The sequence below is a fragment of the Cryptotermes secundus genome, unplaced genomic scaffold (assembly GCF_002891405.2).
Source record: "Cryptotermes secundus unplaced genomic scaffold, Csec_1.0 scaffold610, whole genome shotgun sequence".
Taxonomy (NCBI): Eukaryota; Metazoa; Arthropoda; class Insecta; order Blattodea; family Kalotermitidae; genus Cryptotermes; species Cryptotermes secundus.
Window position 1 is genome coordinate 432,012 of NW_019734319.1, and position 26,823 is coordinate 458,834.

A 26,823-nucleotide genomic window follows, 5' to 3' on the forward strand; every position below is an offset into this window, starting at 1 on the left:
TACAGATTCAAAGATTTTATATTGGACTGTATAGAAAAATGACTGAACCAAACAAACAGTGTGGAGAGGGAGAAGAGTCAAGGAATGAAGTGGATGACGAATCTATTGCGTCAGACTCGAGTGCAGTCACGCATCCGCCCTCGACCTTGAAAAGACCACCAGTGAAAGAGCCAGTAAATCGTCTAGAGGGTGGCTTGAAAATTCACAAAATGGTCCATGTTCCTCCCAGTAACAAGAAGAATGGTGCCCTGAGAAAGTGTCGCGTGAGTGCTAAGCACAAGATTAGAAAAGAAACAAGTATCATGTGTGCAGGCTGTGGTGTGGCTCTCTGCAAACTTTCATGTTTCAATGTTTATCACACGAAGAAAAACTAATAAAGAGGTATGGAAAGGCATTTATTGCATAAAATATTGTATTTTAATTAGTTCCTGAAAATTTCGTTTTTAAAAACCAATTTTTGTAGAAGTTGTTTAGGAAAAAGTAACTACATGAATTTTAGTGACATAAGGTTTAAAGGGCCTGCCAGGACGGGTGGGATTTAAATACCCTTTGCGCCAGTCAAAGAGTTAATGTAATTTTTTATCTTGTTTTAATACCCAAGCTGGCATGGAACATTCAGGTTTTACATGTGCAATAAACCCTTGTTCAAGTTGGGGGTTAGGTTCCCTCAGAATAGTGTGTTACTTAAATGAGCACTGGACAGATGTTATACCTTATGGGTGAAATGGGAACCCCAGAAGTCTCCCATTAATATCTAGATATGAAGACCTTGTACATATACTTGAATGACCATAGGCATACTGCATTAAGTTATCAGAATCACCGGGTCTGTAGCTTGGGTTTCGTGCATGTACAAGTCTCAAGTGTAATAGTACCTCATGTTTTCATAATTTATTGGTCCATAGGTTGTAGAGATTGATATTGTGACATGCCTGAAAACTAGAATAGTCAAGTTGGAGCACCACCACTTGAATGTCTGTTGCTAGGCAGTGAGTGGCTTGTTAGAACACGTTTCTGTGGCAATGAGTACGTGCAAAATGCTAGTGGAACAGTGTTCTTCATTCACTCCACCGCAGAGTTATATAGGGAGGATCAGTGACCAAGACCATCAGCTGTTGAGAGGTAGCAGTTGAGCATGGATGCAGTAGGGAGAATCCTGACTGTTGGAGGCCGGTACCAAGCAACAAATATGTGGAGACATAGCAAACTGGAAAGACTTGAGATGTGCTGTAGTTATTTGTAGTTACATGTAATAAGCATCCAGTAAATTTAACCCTGTGTGTAGTCACTGAGATGTGGCAAGTGGTGACAGAAGTTGCAGTTTATTGTGGATTGTTTGGTTGGAACTGACCTTGCGGGGGACATGAAGAGTCTCATGACTGACTCCTGCAGCTGGCATCAGGGAAGACCTTCCCCCACCTTGAAAGAAGTGTTAGTATGGTTGACATGGGGATGGCACCCACTGATGTCTTGGATGTTCATTTCTGAGATCACTGATGGGTATATCCTGGGACAGGATGTCTTGCAGGCCCACGTTGCATCTGTGATGTGAGTGGGCGATGTAGTGGGATGTGTCCGTGTTCATAATATCTGAGTGGCAGTGACTTGGTGTGCTAGTATACTTTTGGTTTGGCTGGAAGGCCTCATGGAGGTGATGGATAGCCTTGCAGGGATGGGTTCCAGGGCTGCCTATTGAGCTGGAGTATGTGGGGCAAGAATGTTGGTCCAGGCCACAAAGGAGGTGCCTATTAAAATGGTTGGAGACTGCTGGCCACGGAAGCACGCTGATGGAAGTGCACCCCAAGGGGACCGTGGTGGATGGAATGGACAGCCCTAAGGAGGGAGCAGTCGGACTACAGCAAGGCAAGGCCAATTCTAAAGGGAAAGAAGGCTGGATGACTTGCAAAATGGAAGAAGAGTATCAGAGCTAATGTGACGTCACAGTAATATTCACAAGGGTAATTGTGGATGTAACAAGGAGGCCTCCTCAAGGCAGACAGGGCTTGGGACAACATAGCCTTGAGGAGGAAGCAATGAGCCATGATGCCTAAAAGCCAGAATAGAGGAATCAGGGGAGAGCCAGGGAAACCTCCATTGCTAGGCAACAGCTTGTTAAAGCACATTTCTGTGGCAGTGAATATTCACACAACAGTAGAAGAACTGCTGAAGGCAGCATTTTATGTCTGGTCTGCCCCAGAGTTACATATGAAGGACCAATAGGGCCAGTGAGTAGCAGTCTGTGGTTAGCTGGATGACTCCCAGAGTTGAGAGAGTAAAATGTGGTTGTGAGTGCTAAGGGACTCAGAAGCAAAAATGAGTGTGCTGGTGAGGGCCAGCAGTGATTTACCCAACCCAGTTAGTGGCAGTGTGATGGGGCATGACTCCCAGAGTCATGAGACAGCAAAGTTTGGTCATGAGTCACACAGTACTTAGAACTAATAGTGAGTGTGCTGGCAATGGCCAGCAGCAGAGTACCAGACCATGTCCAGTCATGAGACAGGAAGACGTGATTATTGATCCTGCAGGGCACGAAGTGAGGAATGACTGTTGACAAGGGTCAGCAGCAAATTACCAGGCTGGATCAGTACCAGAGCTGGGCCAATGGTAGTTGACTGCAGTAGTCAAACCCCTCCTCTTGTTAGAGAGGAGGCCCAATTTTGAAACAGAAGTGGTCATGGAATGAACAAAAATGTTATGGGTCTTGACAGGGCCTGAAACCAAGAATGACTGTGCTGGCGAGACCAGTAGCAAATTACTGCTCTACTCAGCACTATAGATGAAAAAGCTCTCTTTAGGCATATTTGAACCCTACAGAGCACCCGTTAAGTTCACTTCATCTCATCTGTATGCATGAAACCTCTCAGGAACTGCTGAATGAACTTTTTGTGAAGTTGATATTAGGGAGCTGTATAAAAATTTGTTGGCATATTCTACAGGGTCCTGCAGGGAAACCTGTTGGTTTGTAAATTAGTATAATGGAGTTAATTTTGTATTTATTTACTTATTTTGTTTGTCATAATACATAACTATGTATGTCATTTTATGTGTATAACTGCCAGCCCATTTTGTCTTGAGAATTACACCATCCAGATGCTTCTCTTTATAAGCATTCTTGCAGCCTCGTCTTGAAGTTGTTCATTTAGCGTCTTACCATGTCGGGGAACATTGCTGTGATTTCATGTTCAGTTGCAGCTTTCCATTTATGAACTGTACATAGTCTGTTGATGAATGCCCCAAAGGAAGTAATCGCATATGCTCAAGCCAGGTGACCGAGCAAGCCCCGGGAGATCATTGCACTGTGAAATGACAAGCCGAGGAAACATTTCTAGCACGACTATTATGGAAGCTCTCTCAGTGTGAGCAATGGCCCTATCTTGTTGAAACTAGATAGTTTGTTGAATAATTCCAAGTCTGCTGATTTGTGGTGCAAGGAAATTATGCAGCATGTGAACATAGCATCCAGAGTTTACTGTCACAGCATGTCCACCCTCCCCAAAGAAATATGGGCCTGTCACACCAAAGCACAGAATGTACCGTTAAGGGAAATGTTTGTTTCAGCGTGTTAGAATTGTTTAAAGTAAGGTATCCCTGTAACAGGCTGTGGCGGTCCATAGGGTTGTGAGATGTTGAGGCTGTTTATTCTTTTGATGTTATGCTCTATTACAGTAGGACTTTGAGGCATATATTAAACAATTTGTATTGATCTTCTTTTAGTCTGTATAATAACGCTGAACAGTGAGGCCATAATATTGATTTGTTTATTCATTCAGTATGTAGTTTTGACTTCTTGCCAATTTGTATAAGTATAAACCAACAGTGAAGAGTGTATCATAGTTGTAATTTTCCAGTCTGTATGATCTAGGACATTTCTTCCATAAGTGTTAACAGTTTTCAGATAGTAAGATGAAAGGTATTTTCAAAATCCAGAGGCAATAACATAGTGAGTGCATCAGAAATGTTGTGCTATACATACATTTAAATTCACTGCTTCAAGTGGGGAATATGTTGCTGTGAGGTGATGAAATCTTGCTGTGTTCTTTTGCAGAAAGTTAAACATGCCAAGCTTGCAGAAGGGGTGGAGTCTGCCATAACAGACAAGAAGTATGTGACCGGGGTGGACACCAGTCAGCTGGATATGTGTTACCCTGCTATCATCCAGAGTGGTGGGAACTACAATCTGAAATTCAGTGTTGTCAGCGACAAGAATGTCCTGCACTTTGGAGCTATCGTTTGCTCGCTTGGTGCGAGATACAAGTCATACTGCTCCAACATTGTGCGAACTCTTCTGGTCAATCCCACAGATGCCATTCAGGTTGAGCTTGATACAGTATATTCTTTCCTTCAGTATTTCTTCATCTTCACTGATTGTCCCATCACAGTTTGTGCCCTTCTCCACCCTTACCACTTGAGAATTAAAGCCTCCATAATGCATATGTTTCTCCTGCAGCAATATGTAATCAAAACGTTTATCTGTTTGTTGTTATGTTGCAGGAAAACTACAATTTCCTTATTGCTCTTGAAGAAGAATTGCTGAAAGTGTTGGTAGATGGCACAGCTCTGAACGTTGTGTATCAGGCTGGCGTCAAGTATGCAGAGAAAGAGAAGCCAGATCTCGTGGCAAACCTTACAAAAAACTTTGGATTTGCTACAGGAATTGAATTTCGGGAGAGTTCTCTTGTTATTGGTCCCAAAACAACTGTTTGTGCCCGCAAAGACATGGTGTTCAATGTGAATGTTGGGCTGTCTGGGCTAACAAATAAGGAAGCTTCTGATAAGGAGGGCAAAGTATACGCTCTCTTCATTGGCGACACTGTTCAAGTTAATGTTGTAAGTGGCTAAACAAATTTGTAACATTTGCTGGTAGTGTATTTCTTTTGTAACAGTCACTCACAGCACTTGTGCTATTGGCTTACGCATTAGTCCAACCACTTTTAGCAATCCACTAGTGGTTTGCAGTATTTCACAATAAAGAAATGAATAGGAATTGATCTCTGTATACATCGAGAATTGAAGCAAGGCCCATTTAGTGAAAGAGGAAGAAATTGTTTGTTATGAAAGAGAAGTATTTTGTCTTGTCACAGTCTGTGACTGTCTGACTTTAGTTGGAGGTAGCGGTCTGGACCGAACACTGGTAAGCAATGGGGCTTGGATATAGGAGTGACCATGTTATTTGGAAAGTCAAAGGGCCGAATGCAGTGAAACCTCATTTTTACACTCTTTGATGGACTACCTAAAATAAAAATAAAATAAAGGCAAGTGTAAAGTCAGGGAAATGAGAATGATAAAACCTGTGAAAGTGTGGATTGTTTTGTACCGTGAGTTTGGAAGGTAATTTAAAATCTAAATGGGAACCTGGTTCTTTGTTTATTTTACATCTCTGTCAGCTGCTGTTTTTATGTGGACTTAGTAAAATGAGGTGGTGGTGGTGGTGGTGGTTGTAATTAATGAAGGGAAAGGATTACCTACAGATGCTCTTTTTTTAACAATGAAATACACACACATGCATGCTCACACAAGCACACACAAAAGCAAGGGTGCAGAGCACACTTCCTACTGTCCAGAAACCACTGGGTCTGAGTGAGACCGATCCATTAATGCTGTTCAAGGATTTAATCGCAGAAAACCATATTTTCATGTGTATGAGTGACAGCAGTGGTAGTTTGGATTGGTAATTACATTTATTGAACACTTATGGATCATAACTATAGTGCCATCACTAATTCACACTCTGCACTTCTCTACAGCACACACTTAAGTCTCTTCAGTCAGCTATATGTTCACCAGTTGTCTGGTAATGGCTTCCAACAATACCCTCTGCTTCTGTGCTCATGTTATTACCGGCTGGCGACTGTCCCACAACTGTCAACTCTAGACTCCACTCAACTAACTCAACTCAATTCGGTCGGTCGAGTGACAGCCTCAGAGCAGACCCGATAGAAAACACTCTTATTGTGTTGATGTAGTATCACATGCTCACTGTCCACCTGGTGCTGGACCATGTAGCAACACCACTTCCCAGAGTGCTCCATTTTGTTGCATGACATCACCGTGGACGTGACATGTTCCTGTGTTGTGTGTGTATGGGCCATTACCTAGCAACAAGTCTACATGCTGCAATATTTTCAGACTAAATTATTCATGAACTTAATTCACACTTCAGTTACTATGTACATTTCCATTAGTCGTCAAATTTTAAGCATTTATAAAATAGCATAATGTTGGTTTGGGAACTGTAGTAATTTGAAATTCACAGTATTTTGAATAATGTGATACTAAAGTAATGTTTCTTTCTACCTTGTACATGTGGATACCACCCATGCCTGAATAAGAACCACACTCTGGACATGATTTCAAACTTCATAGTGCAACTTGTACATATCCATTATAGGAACAACCAGCAACTATTCTGACTCCGTCAAAAAAGAAGATTAAGAATATTGGCATTTTCCTGAAGGTTGAGGGAGAAGAGGAAGAGGAAGAGGAAGAAAAAGAAAAGTCGCTCAAAGAACCACAAATACTGGGTCGTGGTAAACGGACTGCTGTGTTGGAATCCAAGTTACGGGTAAGCAGAACTTTACTTTAATAATGTCATATAAGGGTGCAGCGTAGTTTTGTGTTTTGGGTCTTAAGGTAAATGTGAAGGGTTATAAATGACACAAAGAAAAGATAGGTCGGTAAATCAAGTATTTAACCCGTTGCCGTGGTTCGTCGTGTCTGTTTCGTCAGGGATTTAAATCGTCTGGGGGGGTTCGTCGTGTATGGTTCGTCCAGCTGCACACCTATGTTATAACGCCCATAATAATTGATGGTTTTGCTGTAGATTGTTAGATTTTTCGCTGGCCTGTTGTCACAAGAACAGAGTATACTAAGCCAACGAGTTTAGCTGAGATAAGTCGTCGTTACATATGCCTGTCTTGCAGCAAATTCGTGTTGCTTCTTGTAGCGGTTTCGTCACTCAATGGCGTATTTGCTTTGCTTGTGAAGTAATAAACACCAGAGAGGTGATGTGTGCTGTTGTATATAATATCATATTGCCCTGAGCTGGCCACACAAACACATTCCATTGGAATTCTTAGAAGAGGGTTGTCCAAAATGTTATTCTCGTAAAATCGATTGCTTTCGCACAGTACATAGCACCCATTTCTTAGAAATACGCCACAATTTAAGGCAGAACACTGTGGTCACCCCCTGAGACGATACGGATGTGTGTGGGGGAGGGAAAAGTACTCATTATCGCTCCAGTTGACGCCATTTTATCGTACTGACCTTGGTGGTCGTTTCGAGAGCCAGCTCTGTGTTTAGACTAATGCTTCAAGGCGTCACCTGCATACATAGCCGAGATACCGGGTGCTCATATTATAAGGCAAGGTTATAAAACCAACTTTTAAGATCATTTTAGTGAAAGTTTCATCCTTCAAGGCGTACCATTCTCTGCTCAAATACTAAATAACATGCTTCCATTGAAGATATAAAGGGGGTTCATATTATAAGGTAAGGTTATAAAACCACCATTTAAGATCATTTTAGTGAAAGTTTCATGTTCCTATCTCATAGAATTTAAGAACAATGATGAATAAATAATTTTCGAGCAAAATTTAAATGGCCGGCTGAATATATTACCGCAGGAGCCGCGGCCGCGGAATTTAAATGACCACGTCAAAAGGTTAATTTTATTTGGCTCAGTACTGCTGTTCTGTTAGGTTATGTCTATATGTGTTCTAAATCTTTTGATATTAAATACAGTGAAGTGGTGACAGTGAGCAAAAAATAAATCCTTTAACTTATTCCGGGGAGAGGGGGGACGTGGAAGGTCTTGCGAACATTTTTTCATCCTAATTGCTGTTTAATTGCTTGAGTAGTTGTAGAATTGGCAGCTCCTCAAGAAGGGCTCAGCTCCATAAGTGATTAAGTAATTGCTGTTTAATACAGAATATTTCTGTATAGTTCCTCATGTCACAGCTGTAAGATTTCAGTAATATACTGCAGCATCCTGTTACTCTGTGTATTATAACTTTGTGTTCTTACCTGTTACCATCTTTGTGCAACTGTGTCAATATATTAATATTCACACATAAGTGCCTTCTCTGCTCATTATACAGCGCTACATGTTTTGTTCTAACTGGCCATCATCAGGTGTATAAGATGTTGAATTAAAGGAACCTGCTGCTCATTTTACATCAGAATGAAAAGCAGAATAGCTTAACAACAGCAGCAGGTTCTGTGAATCCATCATCATCTACACCTGATGATGGCCAGTTAGAACGAAACATGTATTATTATTATCATCATCATTGTTAGGCCTTGGACAATTTTTCAGTTTCTTGATCTTATACACAGTCTGTAGGATTCCTTGGATAGGGGATCAGTCCATCACAAGGCCTCTTATCTACACACAGAACAACACAAACACAGAGTAGATGCACACAGTAGACAGCCATGCCTTGAGTGGGATACACAGTCTGTAGGATTCCTTGGATAGGGGATCAGTCCATCACAAGGCCTCTTATCTACACACAGAACAACACAAACACAGAGTAGATGCACACAGTAGACAGCCATGCCTTGAGTGGGATACACAGTCTGTAGGATTCCTTGGATAGGGGATCAGTCCATCACAAGGCCTCTTATCTACACACAGAACAACACAAACACAGAGTAGATGCACACAGTAGACAGCCATGCCTTGAGTGGGATTTAAACCCGCAATCCCAGCATTCGAGTGAGTAAAAACAGTTCATGCCTTAGACTGTGTGGCCCCTGTGATTGGCAAATGAAATACGTGGTAGAGTCATTAAGTTCGTGGACTGTGGTTTTATTGCATCATATTACAAGGTATTCACGTACACTTACACAGATCCACATCGGCCCTCAAAATAGTTGCAGTTGCCCTGTATGCAAGCCTGTCAACGCTGATATAGCTGCCGAAAACATTGCTGAAACATATTGGCAGGAAATTCCCATACGGCGTCTCTTGTAGCATTGATGACCTCCTCAGATGACTGAAATGTACAACCACGTAGCTTTGCCTTCAAGCGGTGAAAGAGAAGGAAATCGCATGGTGCGAGATCAGGTGGGTACGGAGGGTGTGGCAAAACGGTGACCTGTTGCCTTGCCAGTTCCTCTTGGACAATAACAGAGCTATGTGCAGGGGTGTTGTCATGTAGCAACAGCAATTATTCCTACTCTAAACGTTTCGCTAGGGGATTTGCCTAATTTTTGGCAGAACTTGATGTTTGCCCGTTGTTGAAACTGCCACATTTTCGATTTCCGCCACTTGCATTTAACTGCAGTTCACAATAGAGAGTAGTTCTGCTTACACTGTCTGCACACAACTGCCTCTTACTGTGATGAGAGGTGAACTGACAGGTCACCATATCATGCCTCAACCTATTCACTGTAATGCACTGCAACAACGCTTTGCATCCAGTCCGTGAACTTATTGACTGTGGTAGTATAGTAGTGCTGTATAATGAGAAGAGAAGATGATGAAGTGTGGATATTAATATATCGATGAAGTTGCACAAAGATGGCAGTGTGTAAGAACACAATATAAGATTTCAACATTGTGTGTGAAGGATGATCTTTCTTTCTGTAGTCTGAACACTCTTCAGAAGAGAAACGCAAGCAGCACCAGAAGGAGCTGGCTGAGGCACTGAATGAGGCTGCTAAACAGAGGTTAGCTCAGCAATCAGATGGCAGGGAAAAAGAAAAGGTACGAAAGTCGACAGTGAGCTACAAGACTCACGGACAAATGCCTCGAGAAGTGGAGGTGCGTGATCTGAAAATCTTTGTTGGTAAGTGATCTGCATGTTTTTAGCTACATTTTGCTTATACCAAATTTTATCAGGGCTGCAACAATACAGCTTCCTATCACTTCACACCATTTGCTTAGTCACAGTCCCACAGTTCGAGGTGCATCATTATAGTTATAAAAAGTACTGGAACTGTCAGTTTCTTAACATTATAAATGTAGAGAACCATTGCTTAAACAAGGGCGTTTTTGTCATTTATCATGAGACGGATTCTTAATTAGCCATTGCTGGTAAAGTTAAAGTTGTCTCTGTGCTTAACTAATTAAGTGCTATGTCATGAAGAGGTATGGGGAGTGGATGTATGGACCCACGTTTTCTTGACTTCGGAACTAGTTGGAGGTGAGTGGTCAGCTTCATGCCCCGGCCTCTTTCCCCTTGGGAAAAGAGCCCCAGATACCCATCAGATAGGAGGTTGGGTGGACCCCAGAGTTGGTTTGGACAACATAAAGAAGGGCAATTTCTTGTCCTCACTGGGACTCGAACTCTGACCCCTTGGTCGACCACTCTATAGTCAGTCACTATACCGACTGTGCTATTCCAGCTCTCAGCTGTTGTTGTTCGCTTGTAAATTTCTCACCGTTCTATACCTACCATTTTGCTTTTAAAGTTGTATTGTCTAGCAGTTCATAAAGGTACCATTAACCCCCTCCCCCTCCAGCCATCCATGCCCACCCTTGTATAGGAGAAAGTCTGGATTTCAGAATCTCGAACAGTTTACTTACTCCTGCTAAGTTTTAGGCAGTGAGAATGTTATGTCAAGATGTCTGCTGCAATATGTGGTATCCCCCTCCTTGTCACACATGAACATGCCCTGGCTTGAGTGGAATGCTAATGGCACAGTACAGAACTACACAAATACAGGGTGTCCCAGGAGGAATGTGCCAAACTTCGGGAGGGTGTTCCTTATGTTAAAGTATGCCGATATAACCCAAAACACCTATGTCCAAAGTTGAACAGTTACGGAGATAATGGCCCGAGAAGTGTCAAACTTTGACCGGGGTTACACACTTGTTGATTACAAAATACATATTAAAACTGGCAGGAATATGTGGATTCTGTAATGTTAATAATGTACGTAACATCAAACCAACTTGTGAGTGACGGAAAGCCATAAAATTGAAGTACAAAATACTCGCTCGCCATGTCATAATTGTCCTTAGGTTTCCAAGCAGTATACATAACACATGACTGGCGAGCGATGACGTAACGTGCTGACTGCGCGTTCTGGTATGAGCCAACTACATAAGCACGGCTAGGGAGTATCATCGCACTCAAGGACAAACATAGATAAGGGCTCTCAGCTGAGAGGTACAGCGAGGTACAGTGCTTGGACCTGCCAGAAGACCACACTTTTCTTGGGCCATTATCTCCGTAACCGTTCAACTTTGGACATAGGTGTTTTGGGTTATATCGGCATACTTTAACATAAGGAACACCCTCCCGAAGTTTGGCACATTCCTCCTGGGACACCCTGTATATGTTTAAGGTTTTGACACATCAGACATTTGCTGTGTTTTGGCTTGTGCTGACTGCAAGTGAAGAGCTTAGACCTGAATATGAAACTTGAAATCATACGGCTTTGTGAAGCCAGAAGCTCATCAAAAAGCTAAGTAGGAAGGTAGTATGGATCAACTTCTTTAACATTGTTTATGATGCTGAGGAACAAAGAGAGAATATGGTATCTACTGAGCCTGGGCAGGCATAACATTGTTCCTTTTGTATATGATTATCTATGGGCAAAATTAATTTTGCAGTCTTGGTTTGTGACTGTTAAGAGTGGGAACTGTGAATGGGGCAGATCTTTTGCAGGGCTATTTTCATAATGAGTGTGGTAGCATAAATGTGCCATTTGATAAACAGTTATGGGCTCTCACACAGTTCATATGCCACTACTATAACATGCATCTTAATTTATGTGCAGTGGCTGATTGACAGTCATCATGTGCGTGCAGTGTCAAAAACTAGCATGTATACCAGTTGCAGCATTTAGTATTTTTGTGTACCTGCATAGTCCCTTATTGATCATGTAATTTACTATCACGCACTCAGATTGTCCATCCTCCTATACTCACTGTCTCCATATTTCTCGTAATACTGCAGTCTGCTTCGTTCCTGCTTGCACAGACCCTACCAGCTGCACAAGCAGCGGATGCTGTTGGACAGCATTTGCAGTATGGTACAACGCCGACAAGCAGTGGTCAGTTGGTCGTAAAGTTTGCTTGCAGACTACAGGCCACGAAGTTTGTTTGGCAGTATCTTGTTTCATTACTTTGCTTTTATATTTTGTGTGTGAACACAGTTTGAGTCCTTCTCAATAATCAATGATGGCACTTGCAGGAAAGAGGAAGGAGGTGGGGAAGGGAAGTTGTTATTCTCTGTGAGACTCCCTATGTTCGACCCCCTATTGTATTCAGTACCGTCACAGAGTTTGTATCAATCGTTTTGTCATATGATGAGTTACCAGCAATATAGGCCTGGAGCTGTGGGATTTAACATTTCACATTTTTCCACTAATTGACTCTGTGGTCTCTTTTTCTGACAGACCGAAAGTATGAAACTGTTATACTGCCTGTGTTTGGAATTGCCGTCCCATTTCACATTTCCACCATCAAGAACATATCTCAGTCTGTAGAAGGTGATTACACGTATCTGCGAGTGAACTTCTTCCATCCAGGAGCTACTATGGGACGCAATGAAGGCGGTTCATATCCGCAGCCTGATGCAACCTTTGTTAAAGAAGTGTAAGTTCTGTTTTTGTCATTCATTTGTATGGGCATAAGTACATTAGGGCCATATTTCACTGCCATTAATGGGCTTATTTGCTTAGCTGTAGAAGTTGGGTGAGAGCAGATCTCTTGATGCTGTAGATGCAGATGGGCCTGTTATGCCTGCCCGTGATATTAAACTACTATCTAGCATTTCTGGAGAGAAAAACCTGCCCCATTTCCACTTGGTCCACAACAAATCTCATATTCACTGCCCTACTATTGAAATCAGACCTCTGGAGTGAGAAGCTGGTGGTACCTTACTGCCTGAGCTGTGGAATGAACAAGAATGAGCATAGTTAATATATCTGTTCATAAATTATACAGCATGGAAAGTATATGTTAAGTATATTTAAATATTGTTAATGCATTGCCTTAATTTTATTTGCATTTATTATTTCTACATGTATGAATTTTTGTTTAAGGATGCTTTAACTTATTCGCTTGAAAGTTCAGAATATAGGTACAATCCATCTGGAACTTGAACTCAGATGTATGATCACTGGTTAATCGTGTAGTCCATTAGAAATTTCATATATTTATTGTCAATATACTTCTGATATTCACATACCAGTGGGAAGTTCAGACACTGCTTCAGAGAGCAGAGGATATGGATGGTGATGTAAGACACTGGTGCCGGACTGCATGGCAACACCACTTCCCTTAGCTCTCATATTCTTGCATGATGTCACTGCAGATGCAGATGTGACATGTTCCACTGTTGTGTGTGCAATTATTGTTAGCCGATAAGTTGTTTACTGTGCTGTAACCTAGTAACGGCTCTCATGTCAGTTATGTCACAGTATTATGCTGCAGCATCTAACATTGTGTTCTCACTCCTCGCCATCTTTGTCTGTCTTCATCGATATATTAACATTCACACAGGAGCATCTTCATCTCTTATTACTGTACAATACATGTTTTAGCCTAACTGGCCATCATCATGTGTATAAGATGTTGGATTGAAGGAACCTGCTCTGTGTTATTAGACTTGTGCTTTTCATTTTAATGTAAAATGCTTATAAAATACTTTACTTTAGATTATCATGCCATTGTTATGCATGTGTTTGGTGTATGCTTTTGTTGATGTGTTGGTCTATCCTTTTGTGCTTTGTGTGTAGCTGTTCTCTCTGTTATAACGTTGAACATCTTCAGGGTATATGTCTTTCTTTATCTGCAGAACATACCGTAGCACAAATGTAAAGGAACCTGGCGAGCTGTCAGCACCATCGTCAAACTTGAACACTGCCTTCCGTCTCATTAAGGAAGTGCAGAAGAAATTTAAGAACCGCGAGGCAGAAGAACGTGAGAAAGAAGATCTTGTGAAACAAGATACACTTGTGATGTCCCAAAACAAAGGCAACCCAAAACTCAAAGACTTGTATATTCGACCAAACATTGTTACTAAGCGTATGACAGGTAATTATACATTCTGTTTGTATTGAAGCTTTGTTTTATCAGCTTAAGGAAAAGGTTTGTGTGTGTAAGACCTTGGGAGAAATGTCTCTTTTTGTGTAGGGTGTGGCGCCTTTCCTTGTCGGTATATACAGTCTTGTGGAACATCATGTACAGTTCCTCAGTTTAGGATTTTCCCTCATTGAATGCTCATAAGTGATCCAAGCCAGTTCACTATTCAAATCCACTGGTGCTCCTAAAAGTAACCTTAAATAAGGGTTTCACTGTATATCACATTTTGTAATATTGTTAACCCCTTAAAACCAAACATGAATTAGTGCACACCCTGTCCCCATTTCTGCCAGTCAGCTGGTGTTGCAGGTATCTGTGTCAGGCTGTACAAACCTAACTAGCTTTGCAGTCTTTCTGCACTTACATTAATCTATAATATGTTCACGCGCAGTTGTGAAAAAATTTTGGATATTTTGCTGGCTACAGTTACATGTTCCAAAAGCACCTATATCAAATCTTACTGATTTTCCAAAAGTTCATTGTAAATAATTACTTTTAATTTTGTGGTGACCCTTGTGGTATATAAGGATGCCCTGGAAGGCCACAGTTTAATGTATATTAGCTCATGTTAACAAGTTAAAGTTTTCTCATATAATTAAAAAATGAATGGGAGTGAGGAATCCAGTCACACCCAAAGCCTCTACTGCAATACTCATGTGTCACTCAGCAGCTGCTGACAACTGTACATATTGGCGATTGGTAAGGCTATGTGTCATAATATCGTTGGTTGTTGTCTCTTCAGTCTGCAGTAGGAAGCAGCACAGAGAGGTTATATTTTTATACAAAGAGTACAATACAGAATCATAAATGGGTTTAAAACTTGTATTTGAGGCAGACCTCTATTTAACTAAAGTGCGTTCTTCAGGATGAGAGTAATTTTCAGAGTATTTATGATCAAAATGATAAGCACACCACTTTGTAAGCTAATCATTACAGATTTTCATTTCTTCCCCTCCAGTCTTTATCATTTGTTTTGAAATATTCCTAGAAACAGTACAGAACAGAAAACAACAGATAATTCAAACAGACTCTTTTGTGTCGGTATAGCGACTCTATACAGGCTGGATGACCTCCATGTTCAGACCAGCTCTGGGGTCCACCCAACCTCCTATCCAGTGGGTACCGGGGGCTCTTTCCCCATGGGTAAAGCAGCCAGGGTGTGAAGCTAACCACCCACCTCCAACTGGTGCTGAGGCCAAGAAAAGTGGGTCTATACATCCACTCCCGTATACACCTTCATGGCGTAGTGCATACTTAGATAAGTACAGGGACAATTTTACCTTTACTTCTACTGTATCTCCACAATTGCAAAGTGAGAGAATGTGTCTGTTATAAATCCAAAACTTCCCAGTTCCTGAAATAATTTTATGCTGTATTGTTGAGCTTCTCACAGTGGTAACTGTGAACTTCTTATGAGATGTAATGCCATGGAGTTCGATAGCGAGTCACTGGTGTTTCAGAGGAACATCCTGATTTGACAGAAGCTTCCCATCTGCTTCTTGCCAGCTATTTGCCTGGTGATCTCTTTGACCTCAGAAATGGAGGCAGTGAATTCCTCCAAAACATTGGTGAACTTTACCAGACCACACAGCATTGTGGAAGGTAGTAATCTTAATTATAGGGGCTGTGCCATAGCTCAGGTGGTTAGTCCACCGGCTTCCCACCATTTCCCCTGCCAGTCTTGATTCCAGCAAATGCTCCACATTCACCTATCATCCGGGGCTGGTACAGTAAGGAAATTAATGGCTGACATACCAAGTGGACTCAGCCTCACCCCACCTCAAGAAATTAAAAAAAAAAATCTTAATTATATGGTGTGTCTACAGGATCATTGGAAGCACATGTAAATGGGTTTCGGTACACGTCAGTACGGGGCGACAAAGTAGATATCTTGTACAACAACATCAAGAATGCATTCTTTCAGCCATGTGATGGAGAAATGATTATCCTGCTTCATTTTCATCTCAAGGTGGGATTTCACGGAGTACTTTTGAGTATTATTCCAGCAGTTTTATTTTTCTGGTTGAAGTTCTCATTTAGTGTTTATACGTAATGGTGCTTAATTGATGAGCAACAGATTATAATTCCAACAATAGGACCCAAACATTTGCATATAATGTTGTGTTTGTAACTTTCTCCTACAGCATGCTATCATGTTTGGCAAGAAGAAACATGTTGATGTGCAGTTTTACACTGAAGTTGGTGAAATAACCACGGACTTAGGGAAACATCAGCATATGCACGATCGAGATGACTTAGCCGCAGAGCAGTCTGAGAGAGAGCTGCGGCACAAACTGAAAACAGCATTCAAGAGTTTCTGCGAGAAGGTGGAGGTCATGACCAAGCAGGAAATTGAGTTTGATACTCCATTCAGAGAACTTGGCTTCCCTGGTGCTCCCTTTCGCAGCACTGTGCAGTTACAACCGACCAGTGGTTGTCTTGTAAATCTAACAGAGTGGGTGAGTAAACTGCATCATATTACTAGCTGTCACTGGTGCCAGCATCAGGGTATAAATTTGTATTGAGGCTGGCACAAACTGTGAGCTTATAATTACACTATTTGATGACTCATTTCAAAGCATACTTCTCAGTAACACAGACTCTGATCACATGTCATTTGCCATATTTAACCTCCATGGTTAGCATCGTGCCATTCATCCAGTCACTGCCTTAACTGTGACTCACTTTCTAATGCGAGAGCTGTGTAATTACTACAGAACCTCTCCGAAACCTGAAGATGGCAACTGCAAGGTTCACTGAAACACTGGGAAATGGTCGGTGTTCTGTGTGGCCTGGCCCTAAAAGCTGAAGGCACACATGCTGATGAGAGTTATGTTTCTGATATATATTCAAACCAGATTTCACACACTTGGCACCAGTGATTCATTGGTTATAGCCATCAAATTAAAAGTATAGATATGAATCTGTCATGTTGTTTATGTTTTTGAATAATTTGGCGTCACAGAAAATCTCGTACTTGTTGGTCTGTTACTGTTCACAATTTCGGGACTGTGTCGACACCAGGGCCCCTTCCACCAGCATAGCTGATATGCATGTCACAGTTGTATTCAGAAAAGCAGAAGGTGGAATTACAAACATGCCATGACCTCTGATGGTATGGTTTTCATACCTGGAGTCATGGAAATATCAGTTTATTCTCATAGTTACTGAAAGGTACATACCCCCAGCTGGATACACAATTATCATACCATAGGCCTAATCTACTAGAAATATTAAAGTGCATGATTTATTTCATGAGTTTAACTATAAATTGTCATTTTTCCTCACTGTTCATTGTGTATGATTCGTGAGTGATCTGGTGTAATTTAGGATATAAACAAACGCATTTGATATCCAGGCTTTTTCTAGACTTGGCAGTGGTCAGTGGAGGTTAGTTTTCTCATAAACGCGTGACTGCCTGTGGACCACATCTCAATCAAGTGAGAGGATGGCTTGTTGCATGTAATGTCCTGTTAGCTTAAAATTTGCCAGATGCTGTGATCCTAATTTTTGGGTTGACATGGAGGGGGGGGGGAAGACTCAGAGAAATTGAGTGTGTGTATTGTAGATAAACGTTGTCCCTTATGCTGTATGTGGAAGCTCCTCTCTGTTGACTTCCTGTAATTTTTTTGTATATATTCTGTTAACAGCCTCCATTTGTTATCACCCTCGAAGATGTTGAGCTGGTACATTTTGAACGTGTGCAGTTTCATCTGAAGAACTTTGACATGATCTTTGTCTTCAAAGATTACCATCGCAAAGTATCCATGGTTAATGCTATTCCCATGAACATGCTTGATCACGTGAAGGAATGGCTGAAGTAAGTAACGCATTATGCTTTTGTTTGTATTCTACTCTAGCAACTTAATGGCTACATTTTAAAATAAATACATGCTTACTAGGTGCTGAAATTATTGGCCACTGTGTGATGCTGTGGCTGTTGGAGGGATGATAACTGGTGGCCTTAAGAAGCAACAAATGGTATCCAGCAATCTTCCATTGATGTACATGTGAACTTTTATATAGACATGCACATGTATCTTATACAGTCAGCTGTACCAAGGCAGAGTCGATTTTCAACATTTCAGAGGCTGAAGGACACTGTATATTCTGCGGTGTGATGCTAAGTTGTCTGATAGAAGTTCAACATTTCAAGGATCATACTATCCCAATCTTCAGGGTCGAAGAGTAAGCCAAGCAAGTAGCAAACAGCTTAGCTAAAATATAAAACACAAAAGTTATGGTACTTGTTACTTGCTGCATTTTAGGTGTGACATTCTAGAAATGAAACATGTTAGAAAGGAAAATGAATATACATAAATTATATGGGAAAGTTTTAGGAGCAAATTCTCTTAACCTTTTAGTGTCTGCTTAAATGGGTTGTATTTACTTACTCACGGAGCTGAGCCCTTCTGGAGGAGCTGCCAATTCTGCAGCTACTCAAGAATTTCCCAGCATTTTATGGAACCGGAAGGTTCATTGCCGTGTTCGCAAGAGCCCTCCACCAGTCCCCATCCTGAGCCAGATCTATCCAATCCATACCATCCCATCCTCTCTAAGATCCATTCTAATATTGTCCACCCACCTACGCCTTGGTCTTCCCTGTGGTCTCTTTCCTTCTGGCTTTCCCACCAATATCCTATACACATTCCTCGTCTCCCCCATTCGTGCTACATGACCTGCCCACCTCATCCTCCTCGACTTGATCATTCTAATTATACTTTGAGAAGAGTACAAATTATGAAGCTCCTCATTATGGAGTTTTCTCCAACCCCCTGTCACTTCATCCCTCTTTGGTCTAAATATTCTCAAAACACTGTTCTCAAACACCCTCTGTCTGTTTTCCTCCCTTAATGTCAGAGACCAAGTTTCACACCCATACAGAACCACAGGCAAAATTATAGTATCATCACATCATACACCCATTATTTAAAAAAAATGGGTTGTACTATATTATTTTATAAATGTAGGAAACCCAGAAGTAAACTTTGATGTCTAAACTGTAAATTTGTTAAGTTTAAACAGGGAGTTTCTGCTAGTCATTGGAAAGAGGTTAATATGATCTATACTGATAGTAAGGCGAGTGAAATGTTTGAGCCTGCTAAGCTGAGATGCCATTGTGTGTGCCTTCATTTGTATAATTAGTGAATAATTTTAATGATCTGTTCTCTTGCTCCTGATTACAGCTCATGTGACATTCGCTACTCAGAGGGTATACAGTCTTTGAACTGGACCAAGATAATGAAGACTATCACCGATGATCCTGAAGGGTTCTTCGAGAATGGTGGATGGACTTTTCTGGATCCTGAAAGTGACGATGAAAACAATGCTGAAGAAGTGGAAGAAGAAGAAGAGGATGATGCTTATGAGGTTGAAATAGTATAACCAGGGTAGCAAATTGATATGAAGAGCATAGTTTTTGGTCTGATCAGTTTTCAGTGGAGACAGAAACAGATATTGATGTCTGTCTGTAACCCTTTGAAGTGCCATGGACAGTAGAACAGTAGATTGAAATGGGTGTTGCAATTAGTGTACTAATATATTGAGGTTATTTGGAAGTTGACCACAAGTTGTTCTGCTGCTCAGGTCAGGGAGGGGCTCTTCCTATGTATATTTGGGCCCAGAATATAATCAACAAGTTTCTAAGCCAAGAAAAAACAAGCACACCTGATACATATCATAGCAGATGCCAGAAATAATTCTTATATTATGCACACATTCCCTGGACACACACAAAATTGCTACATTCACAGTTCGAAGTTCTCTCAGAAATAGGGCAAACTACTTCAGACTTAGAATCTTTAAGTTTATATCCCCAGTCTTCTATGGAAGATGTCAGATGAATTTTTGAGGAGAATGTTCAAGCCCAGCACCGATTTCACTCGGTTTTTCTTTGGTGAGCACTTGACATTTTGAGTCCTTTTTCTGTCAAATAACAACCCTGTCTGTCTCAGGTTACTTGTGGTTACATAAACAGTTTTTCTCTGGAAGCTGCACTGTGCTGCTACCTAATGAGAAAACCTATTATATCCATTGCAGCTGTTTTACTTCCGTTTATGACCTATTTATTGACTTCTTCATATAACATGCAAATTGTTTCCAGATGCATGTTGATATGGACATTTTTTCTTGTTTTGGTATGTGAAACTTTTGTACAAAGTTTGACTGTACCTTTCAATTACACCCAGTATTTCATGGTGTTTGGAGCACTGGGAGGCCATCTATGCTGCAGTTTATTTAAAGTTGTTTTCAATTAGAACCTTTTAACAAACTGTGGATGTTGCTCCTCCAGTAAGATATTTTTTTCTTTCAGCCATCAGATGTTTACTCTGAAGAGTCAGACGATGACTCGGATTACTCAGAATACTCAGAAGACAGTGAGAGTGAAGGTAAGGTGTGCCTTTTTGCATTTATTGTGTTTAAACATGTAGCTAATGAACTGTCAGACTTATTTGCTGTGGATCTTATTGTTAGATGATTGTATAGTGGCCTCCGTAGCCTAGGGGTAATGTTCCCACCTCATGACTCAAGTTACGTGGGTTCAAACCCTGCGGAGGTCGTGGAATTCTAAAGGGTGGAAAAATTAAGGGAACAAGTCCTCCAGGAGGGACTTTAAGCTGTGGGTCCCGTGTCGTAGATTTACGGCACGTAAAAGATGCTCATGTCTCTAGGAGACCTCTGAGCAAAATTAGGCAAAAAGTTTCCCGGCCAAGTAGTTTCCAATGCCTCCGGTAGATGGGGAAGGTATCGGGTACCAATGCCAGTAGAGGGCCGGCCTCGCTGACAGAAAAGGGAGAGTAATCGGGTACCACTGTCAGTAGAGGGCCGACCTTGCTGGCAGAAAGGGGAGATAACAGGCACCAATATCGGAAGGGTATGGCGACAGAAATTAAAGGGGGACGTACAATAGACTGTTAGTCGCGGTGCATTGGGATACCCACCCCCTCTATGCTGAATAACTGATTGTATACATTTGTTTTGAAGTGTCTGTAGTGCGCATTTAAGCTAGGATTACAGTCTTCTGGGATGTGACAATGTATAGTGTGACAGATAAATACATGTTGCCACCACTGAAGTCTGAAATCTTTTACAGCTAGGCATACCATTTACAGAGTTGTGAAGACAGGTGGTGGTGGTGGTGGTGAATTGGTAGCTCTTCAGGTAGTAGCTCTGAATAGTTTGTGTTGTTCACAAAAACACAGGAAGATAGGCACTCCTTGATTTCTAAGCTTCTCTCATATAATTCTTATTCTGTTATGGATGCAGTATGATTAAGTCAATAAATATTATAGTTGTAGGTTGAAATCTTTGGTATATGACGTTTCTATTTAAATCATGGAACAGTGTCTGCAGCAGACACTGGCATTCTCCTTCAAAAATAAGGGTGATGATGGAATTAATTTTTTGCCTGCTGTGTGTTATGAGAACCTGGTGCAGCTGAACTGTTTCTTTGATACTATGATGCTGATGAAATAGTTTGAAGCAATATGGAGTCAGTTTGCACAGGAATGGTAACCGTTTTGAACAATGAATACTCGTAAATTCTGCAAAATTGTTACCATTGCTGTGCAAACTGTGGCATATGTAAATGGCCTGTCAGTACTGGGTGAACAGACAAATGCATCATCATTCATGTGTATATGTGTGTTGCCCAGAGGAAGAGCTGGCAAGTTCAGAAGAGTCGGGTAAGGACTGGTCAGATCTGGAGCGAGAGGCAGCTGAGGCAGATAAGGAACGCAGTGACTTCCAAGATGAATATGCTGGTTCAGACAAGAAAGGAAAAGGAAAACGACCTGGGAGTTACAGAGGACGAAAAGATTCTGACCAAGACAGGTTAGCATCTCCAATAATTTTTGGAAGAAATGCACTCTTTTTATATGTAGCAAGTTGATTTTATGGTGTGGCAAGCATAGATGTATAATAATCATATGCTTTAACAGGCTTTTAAATTTTGATGTCCTTTTAAATGTGTTTAGGAGCTAGGATGGCCCAGTCAGTACATATAACGACTGGCTACAGACTGGACAACTGAGGGGTCAGAGTTCGAGTCCTGGTAGGGTCAAGAATTCTCTCTTCTCCATGTCATCCAGACTGACTCTGGGGCCCACCCAGTGTCCTGTCCAATGGGCACCAGGGGTAAAGTGGCCAGGACGTGAAGCTGACCACTCACCTCCAGCTAGTGACGAGGTCAAAATATGGATCTATACATCCATTCCCCCATATACCTTCATGGCATAGTGCGTAATTAGTGAAGCACAGGGACAGCTTTACCTTGCCTTTTACTTTAAGCTAACCCTGTGCTTAACTAATTAAGTGCTACGCCATGAAGGTGTATGGGAGAGTGAATGTATAGATCCACATTTTCCTTGACCTCAGCACTAACTGGAGGTGAGTAGTCAGTTTCACGACCCAGCCGCTTTACCCCTGGGGAAAGAGTCCCTGGTACACATTGGATAGGAGGTTGGGTGGACCCCAGGGCTGGTCTGGATGACATGAAGAAAATTCTTGACCCCTCGGTCGTCCAGCCCGTAGCCAGTTGCTATACTGATTGCACTTCTTACCTTATAAAATGTTTACTGTGTTTCCTCACATAATTTGGGCACTTTAACCAAAAGTTTCTTGCTGGAAGATGTGTTTGGAATATTAGCAGTAGTTTCCAAAGCATAATATTACACATTTACTTTAGGATAATGAAATTACAGCTGCACAGTATGGAAGAGGAGGCAATTTGTGTGAGAGAGAATTACAGTCTCTTTTTATTTTAGCATATTTTGAATTCCCAGCTGTGTGATTGTCATATTTTCCTGTGTTAGACACTTCCAAATTTCTACCCATTACTTACAGCTGAACATAAGACAGTACAAACTGACAATACAGTATGGCACTCAACATATGACACATTTGACATTGGAGTCCCACAAACTATAACGGATTATTTTTATGAAAGTTTCCCTCTGCCACATACTTTCAATTTCCATGTTATTGAGTACAGATCAGTCCCTCTTGGCACCAGGCAGTAAAGGTGCAGTATATTGAAAGTCTAAAGAGTGGCTTTATAGCATCTGCTTTTTGAATGGAGTGGTGAGTGAGCTTAGCAGCACTTTGTAATGTTTTTCATCACAGCATTTGTGATCCTCAAGCTGTTATTGATTGATGATATAAAATGTTTTATGGAAATATGTTTTTGTCTGTGCTCTCTTGGAGGGTCAAGAATGAAATGAAACAGTGCTGCAGCAACTTTCACGCTCAGCAGTCATTCTGCCCACTCTCTGAAGCACAACTTGCATTATCTTCGCGAGGAACAAAAGAAATATCATTAAGACAGGGAGGGTGGAACATCTGGGCAGTGCATTACTGGAGGGCTGTGGGTGTGTGTAGACATCTCATAGGCTGTGTTTGGGCAAATAATATCTTCATGCTGATACAAAAATAAGACAAGCATACATAAATATGCAATGCAGCTTCAGTTCTTAAAGAGATTTGTTAGGATTGATTAGATATATAAGATGACATACTTTTTTTGTTACTTCCACCAATATTTTAAATACAAATTCTGGCATACTCTAATGTTATTCTATATTGTAATTTTCATCATAACACAAGGCATAATTTTCTAAAACTTTTACAGCTTTTATAATAGGGATTCATTGCACCACAACATGGATCCATATTGCGATTTCAGTTAACTTCATCCTATTTATTATATACACTGCCTGATAATGGTCCCATGAGGGCCGAAACATGCAGCGGTAAACAATAAAATTCAAATATTGATTTTAATTGTAGTACCATTTTTCCTTGTTGTGTTGAAGGATATATTACCTAACCATACATGACAGACTTTATTTCATAAATACATGCATTGTGGGTGATTAACTGTTTCTCTTAACCAGATGGATTCATTACAAAATAAGAAGTTCCTACACTTTTATGAACAGATGCATTGGTGTGTCACTGCCAGTGCAAAATTTTATTGTCACGTTTTTTATGCAGTGTGATTATAGACAGGGTTTGGATTGGTAATACACACAACTTGTAACTACAAGTAGCTGTAGCCCTGTTGCTAATTCACACTCTGCAGTTCACTACAACACATGTAGGTCTTTTCAGGCTACTATGTCTTCACCAGTCTCTGGTAACGGCTTGCAACGCCAGACATTCCCCTTCTTCTGGGTTCCTGAACTGTCCCTCTGCCTCAGACAGCAGCTTCTAACTGCAACAGCTTACAAGGACAGAACCGCAGCAGTCCTCTAACTCACTCGCCAACTATTATTATTATTTGGAGGGGGTGGGTTTCCCCATGCACTGCGACCATTTGTTGATCTATTGTGCGTCCCCCTTCCACTCCACTCCACTCCAACCCAACTCACCTCACCTCACCCCACCCCACCCCACCTCACCTACTAATTGTACATTTTCTTTCATGTCAGTTGTCAAGGAAGAGAAAGGAAAAAGGAAATGGTTTAATTGTATAGATTACAACACTTTTCCAAATGAATATGGTACCACTATTGTCACTGCCACATGTGGATAGATAATCTCAGACACTTTTTTAAAAAATGTTTCTTTTCCTCATTTCTGAGTCGTTAATAGTTAGTATTAAGCTAGGAAAACAAAAACAAGAAAAACTGTATTCCAGAAGACTTTGTGATGAAGGAATTGTTTATTTGGTGAGTAGGATGTGTCATACTTGATCAAGCTGGGCACGTGGCTTTGTCCTGCACCTTATGCAAGCCGATGTATACTCACATTTTTAAGTACATATATTTACTTTCCCCCAAAGCCATTGTATTAGAAGACATACAGGATGGGACAAAAGTTAGAGTACAATTTTTTAGTCATTTTGGCAATTTACCATTGTTTTTTTTCTGGGTTTGTGAGAATGTTAGCAGGGCATGCAGTATTTTTTTTAATTAGCTTAGTGGGGGGTGGAGTCCAACTGGGATTGACCCAATGGGCGGCCACTGTTTGGCCTATTGGGCCAGAGCATGCAGTAACGTAGTTGATTGAGGCACTATGCTACAAGCTGGAAGGTCAAGGTTCGATTCCCGATGAGGTCATAGGATTTTTCAATTGACCCAATCCTTCCAGCCGCACTATAGCCCTGGGGTCTACTCAGCCTCTGATAGAAATGAATACCAGGAATCTTCCTGGGTGTAAAGGGCAGTTGGCATGTAAGGCTGACAACCTCACCACCATCTGTGAGCCGATTGCCTAGAAAATGTGGGAACCTGGACTTCTCACAACCCTATGGGCCTTCATGGCCTGCTTCAGGGATAGATTTACCTTACTTTTACCTTATGAGAGTGTTAGCACATGTCTATACTGCTGTTGTTTCCTGCATGCGAGAAAGTCATGATGTGAACTGTATGTCTTCTGTGCAGGGTGTCAGCTTCAGCAGCTTTCAAAGTAGGAATGTGGGAGTAACCTACAGCTATATTCAATTTTACTTTTCCGCTTAAGATAATATATTGACTCCCAGACTTTCTTTCAACCTGTAATGAATATTTGTATTGTCTGCAGGCACTCCTCCAAGCACAAAAAGAACAGCAGTAGTTCAAATCACAAGGACAACCACAAGAGCAGCAACAAATCTGATGCTAAACACAGGTGTGTACTGATGTCTCCTGTACTTCAGTTAACTGCAGTACATCTCTACCTAGTAACACTGTACAGGGATCCCCTTCTTATCTTGTTTGCAACATTAATGTCTTGAAAGCAGAAGCAATGGAAGCAGTTATGTAGGTGTGGCCTGTACTGCAAGTGTTTGTCTCCTTTTCCTCACCACCCTCTTTTTCCTTCTTCACCGTCATGATCTAGCAGTGCTGCTGTTTTACTCGTATGTTTACAGATGGTTTCTTGTAAGGTAAAAGTGATGATGACGATGGTGATGCTGTTTGTGGGTAAAGGTGGCATGTTTAGGTGGGCTCTATTGTCAGCATGCCAGAAATCCAGCTCCATCTTCAAGGAAAACTGAATACTCTGTGGCCCTTACCAGTACCTACATCTCAGCGGATGGATATCAGGGAATATCCAGTGGGAAATGCAACAGAAATGTAGTTTTTTTTTGGGGGGGGGGAAGAGAAGCATCTGATATGTTGAAGAGAACTTGTATAGAAGGTGTGGATTGGTGGGGAGTAGGAAAAGTCACAGAAATTATCCCTGGGTGGGCAGATAAAATTTAAGGCAGGATTACAAATGTCAGTTTTATCGTCCTTGTGAATTGGTACAGTAATCGACTCCTTCCACTTATTAGGCAGTTCTTCTTTACTCCAGACAGAATTAATGAATTTATGGATCTCAGACTATAATGTTTCACCTCCTGCTTGAATCAGTTGTGCCAAAATTTGATCTCTACCTGGAAATTTATACCTTTTCAATATTATATTTCAGCATCCTGTTACACTCACACAATATATATGGACAAATACCGTCTTAAGTGCAACAATTTTATTGTAGTTTTTACTTCTTTTTCCTCCTCCACACTACATGTTTCGGCCCTAAATGGCCATCATCAGGTGTGTATCACTCACGTAACTGTTACACTGCTTGTTAAAAATGTAAAAATCCCAGTCTTTCTAATTGTATAAAATCTTTGTTAATCTACACGCGTCGATTTGATTTTTAAATTAGCACTTTTTAAACCTTAATTCAAGTTAAAATGTCTATAAGATCTTTGTTCTCTTTCTTTTTCAAATTAAAATTTTTCAGGGTACATGCCCTATATCTACGGTGCTGCAGCGGCCACTTCTTGTTTTTATCGCTGTTCATGTGTTGTC

At 41.1% G+C, this 26,823-nt stretch overlaps 1 protein-coding gene across 2 annotated transcripts in view; it reads left to right on the top strand.

The window, feature by feature from the left end:
• The window catches only part of LOC111868598 (FACT complex subunit spt16), a 38,921-nt gene that overhangs the window by 6,864 nt on the left and 5,234 nt on the right, over positions 1 to 26,823 (top strand). For both annotated transcript variants that reach the window (XM_023859386.2, XM_023859387.2), the window contains exons 6-18: positions 4,046 to 4,312; positions 4,492 to 4,827; positions 6,389 to 6,562; positions 9,596 to 9,794; positions 12,355 to 12,553; positions 13,758 to 13,996; positions 15,871 to 16,013; positions 16,189 to 16,503; positions 17,695 to 17,864; positions 19,231 to 19,414; positions 20,358 to 20,433; positions 21,700 to 21,877; positions 25,568 to 25,654. In XM_023859386.2, the coding sequence (XP_023715154.1) occupies positions 4,046 to 4,312; positions 4,492 to 4,827; positions 6,389 to 6,562; positions 9,596 to 9,794; positions 12,355 to 12,553; positions 13,758 to 13,996; positions 15,871 to 16,013; positions 16,189 to 16,503; positions 17,695 to 17,864; positions 19,231 to 19,414; positions 20,358 to 20,433; positions 21,700 to 21,877; positions 25,568 to 25,654 (2,567 nt within the window). The remainder of the gene's footprint in view (positions 1 to 4,045; positions 4,313 to 4,491; positions 4,828 to 6,388; positions 6,563 to 9,595; positions 9,795 to 12,354; positions 12,554 to 13,757; positions 13,997 to 15,870; positions 16,014 to 16,188; positions 16,504 to 17,694; positions 17,865 to 19,230; positions 19,415 to 20,357; positions 20,434 to 21,699; positions 21,878 to 25,567; positions 25,655 to 26,823) is intronic.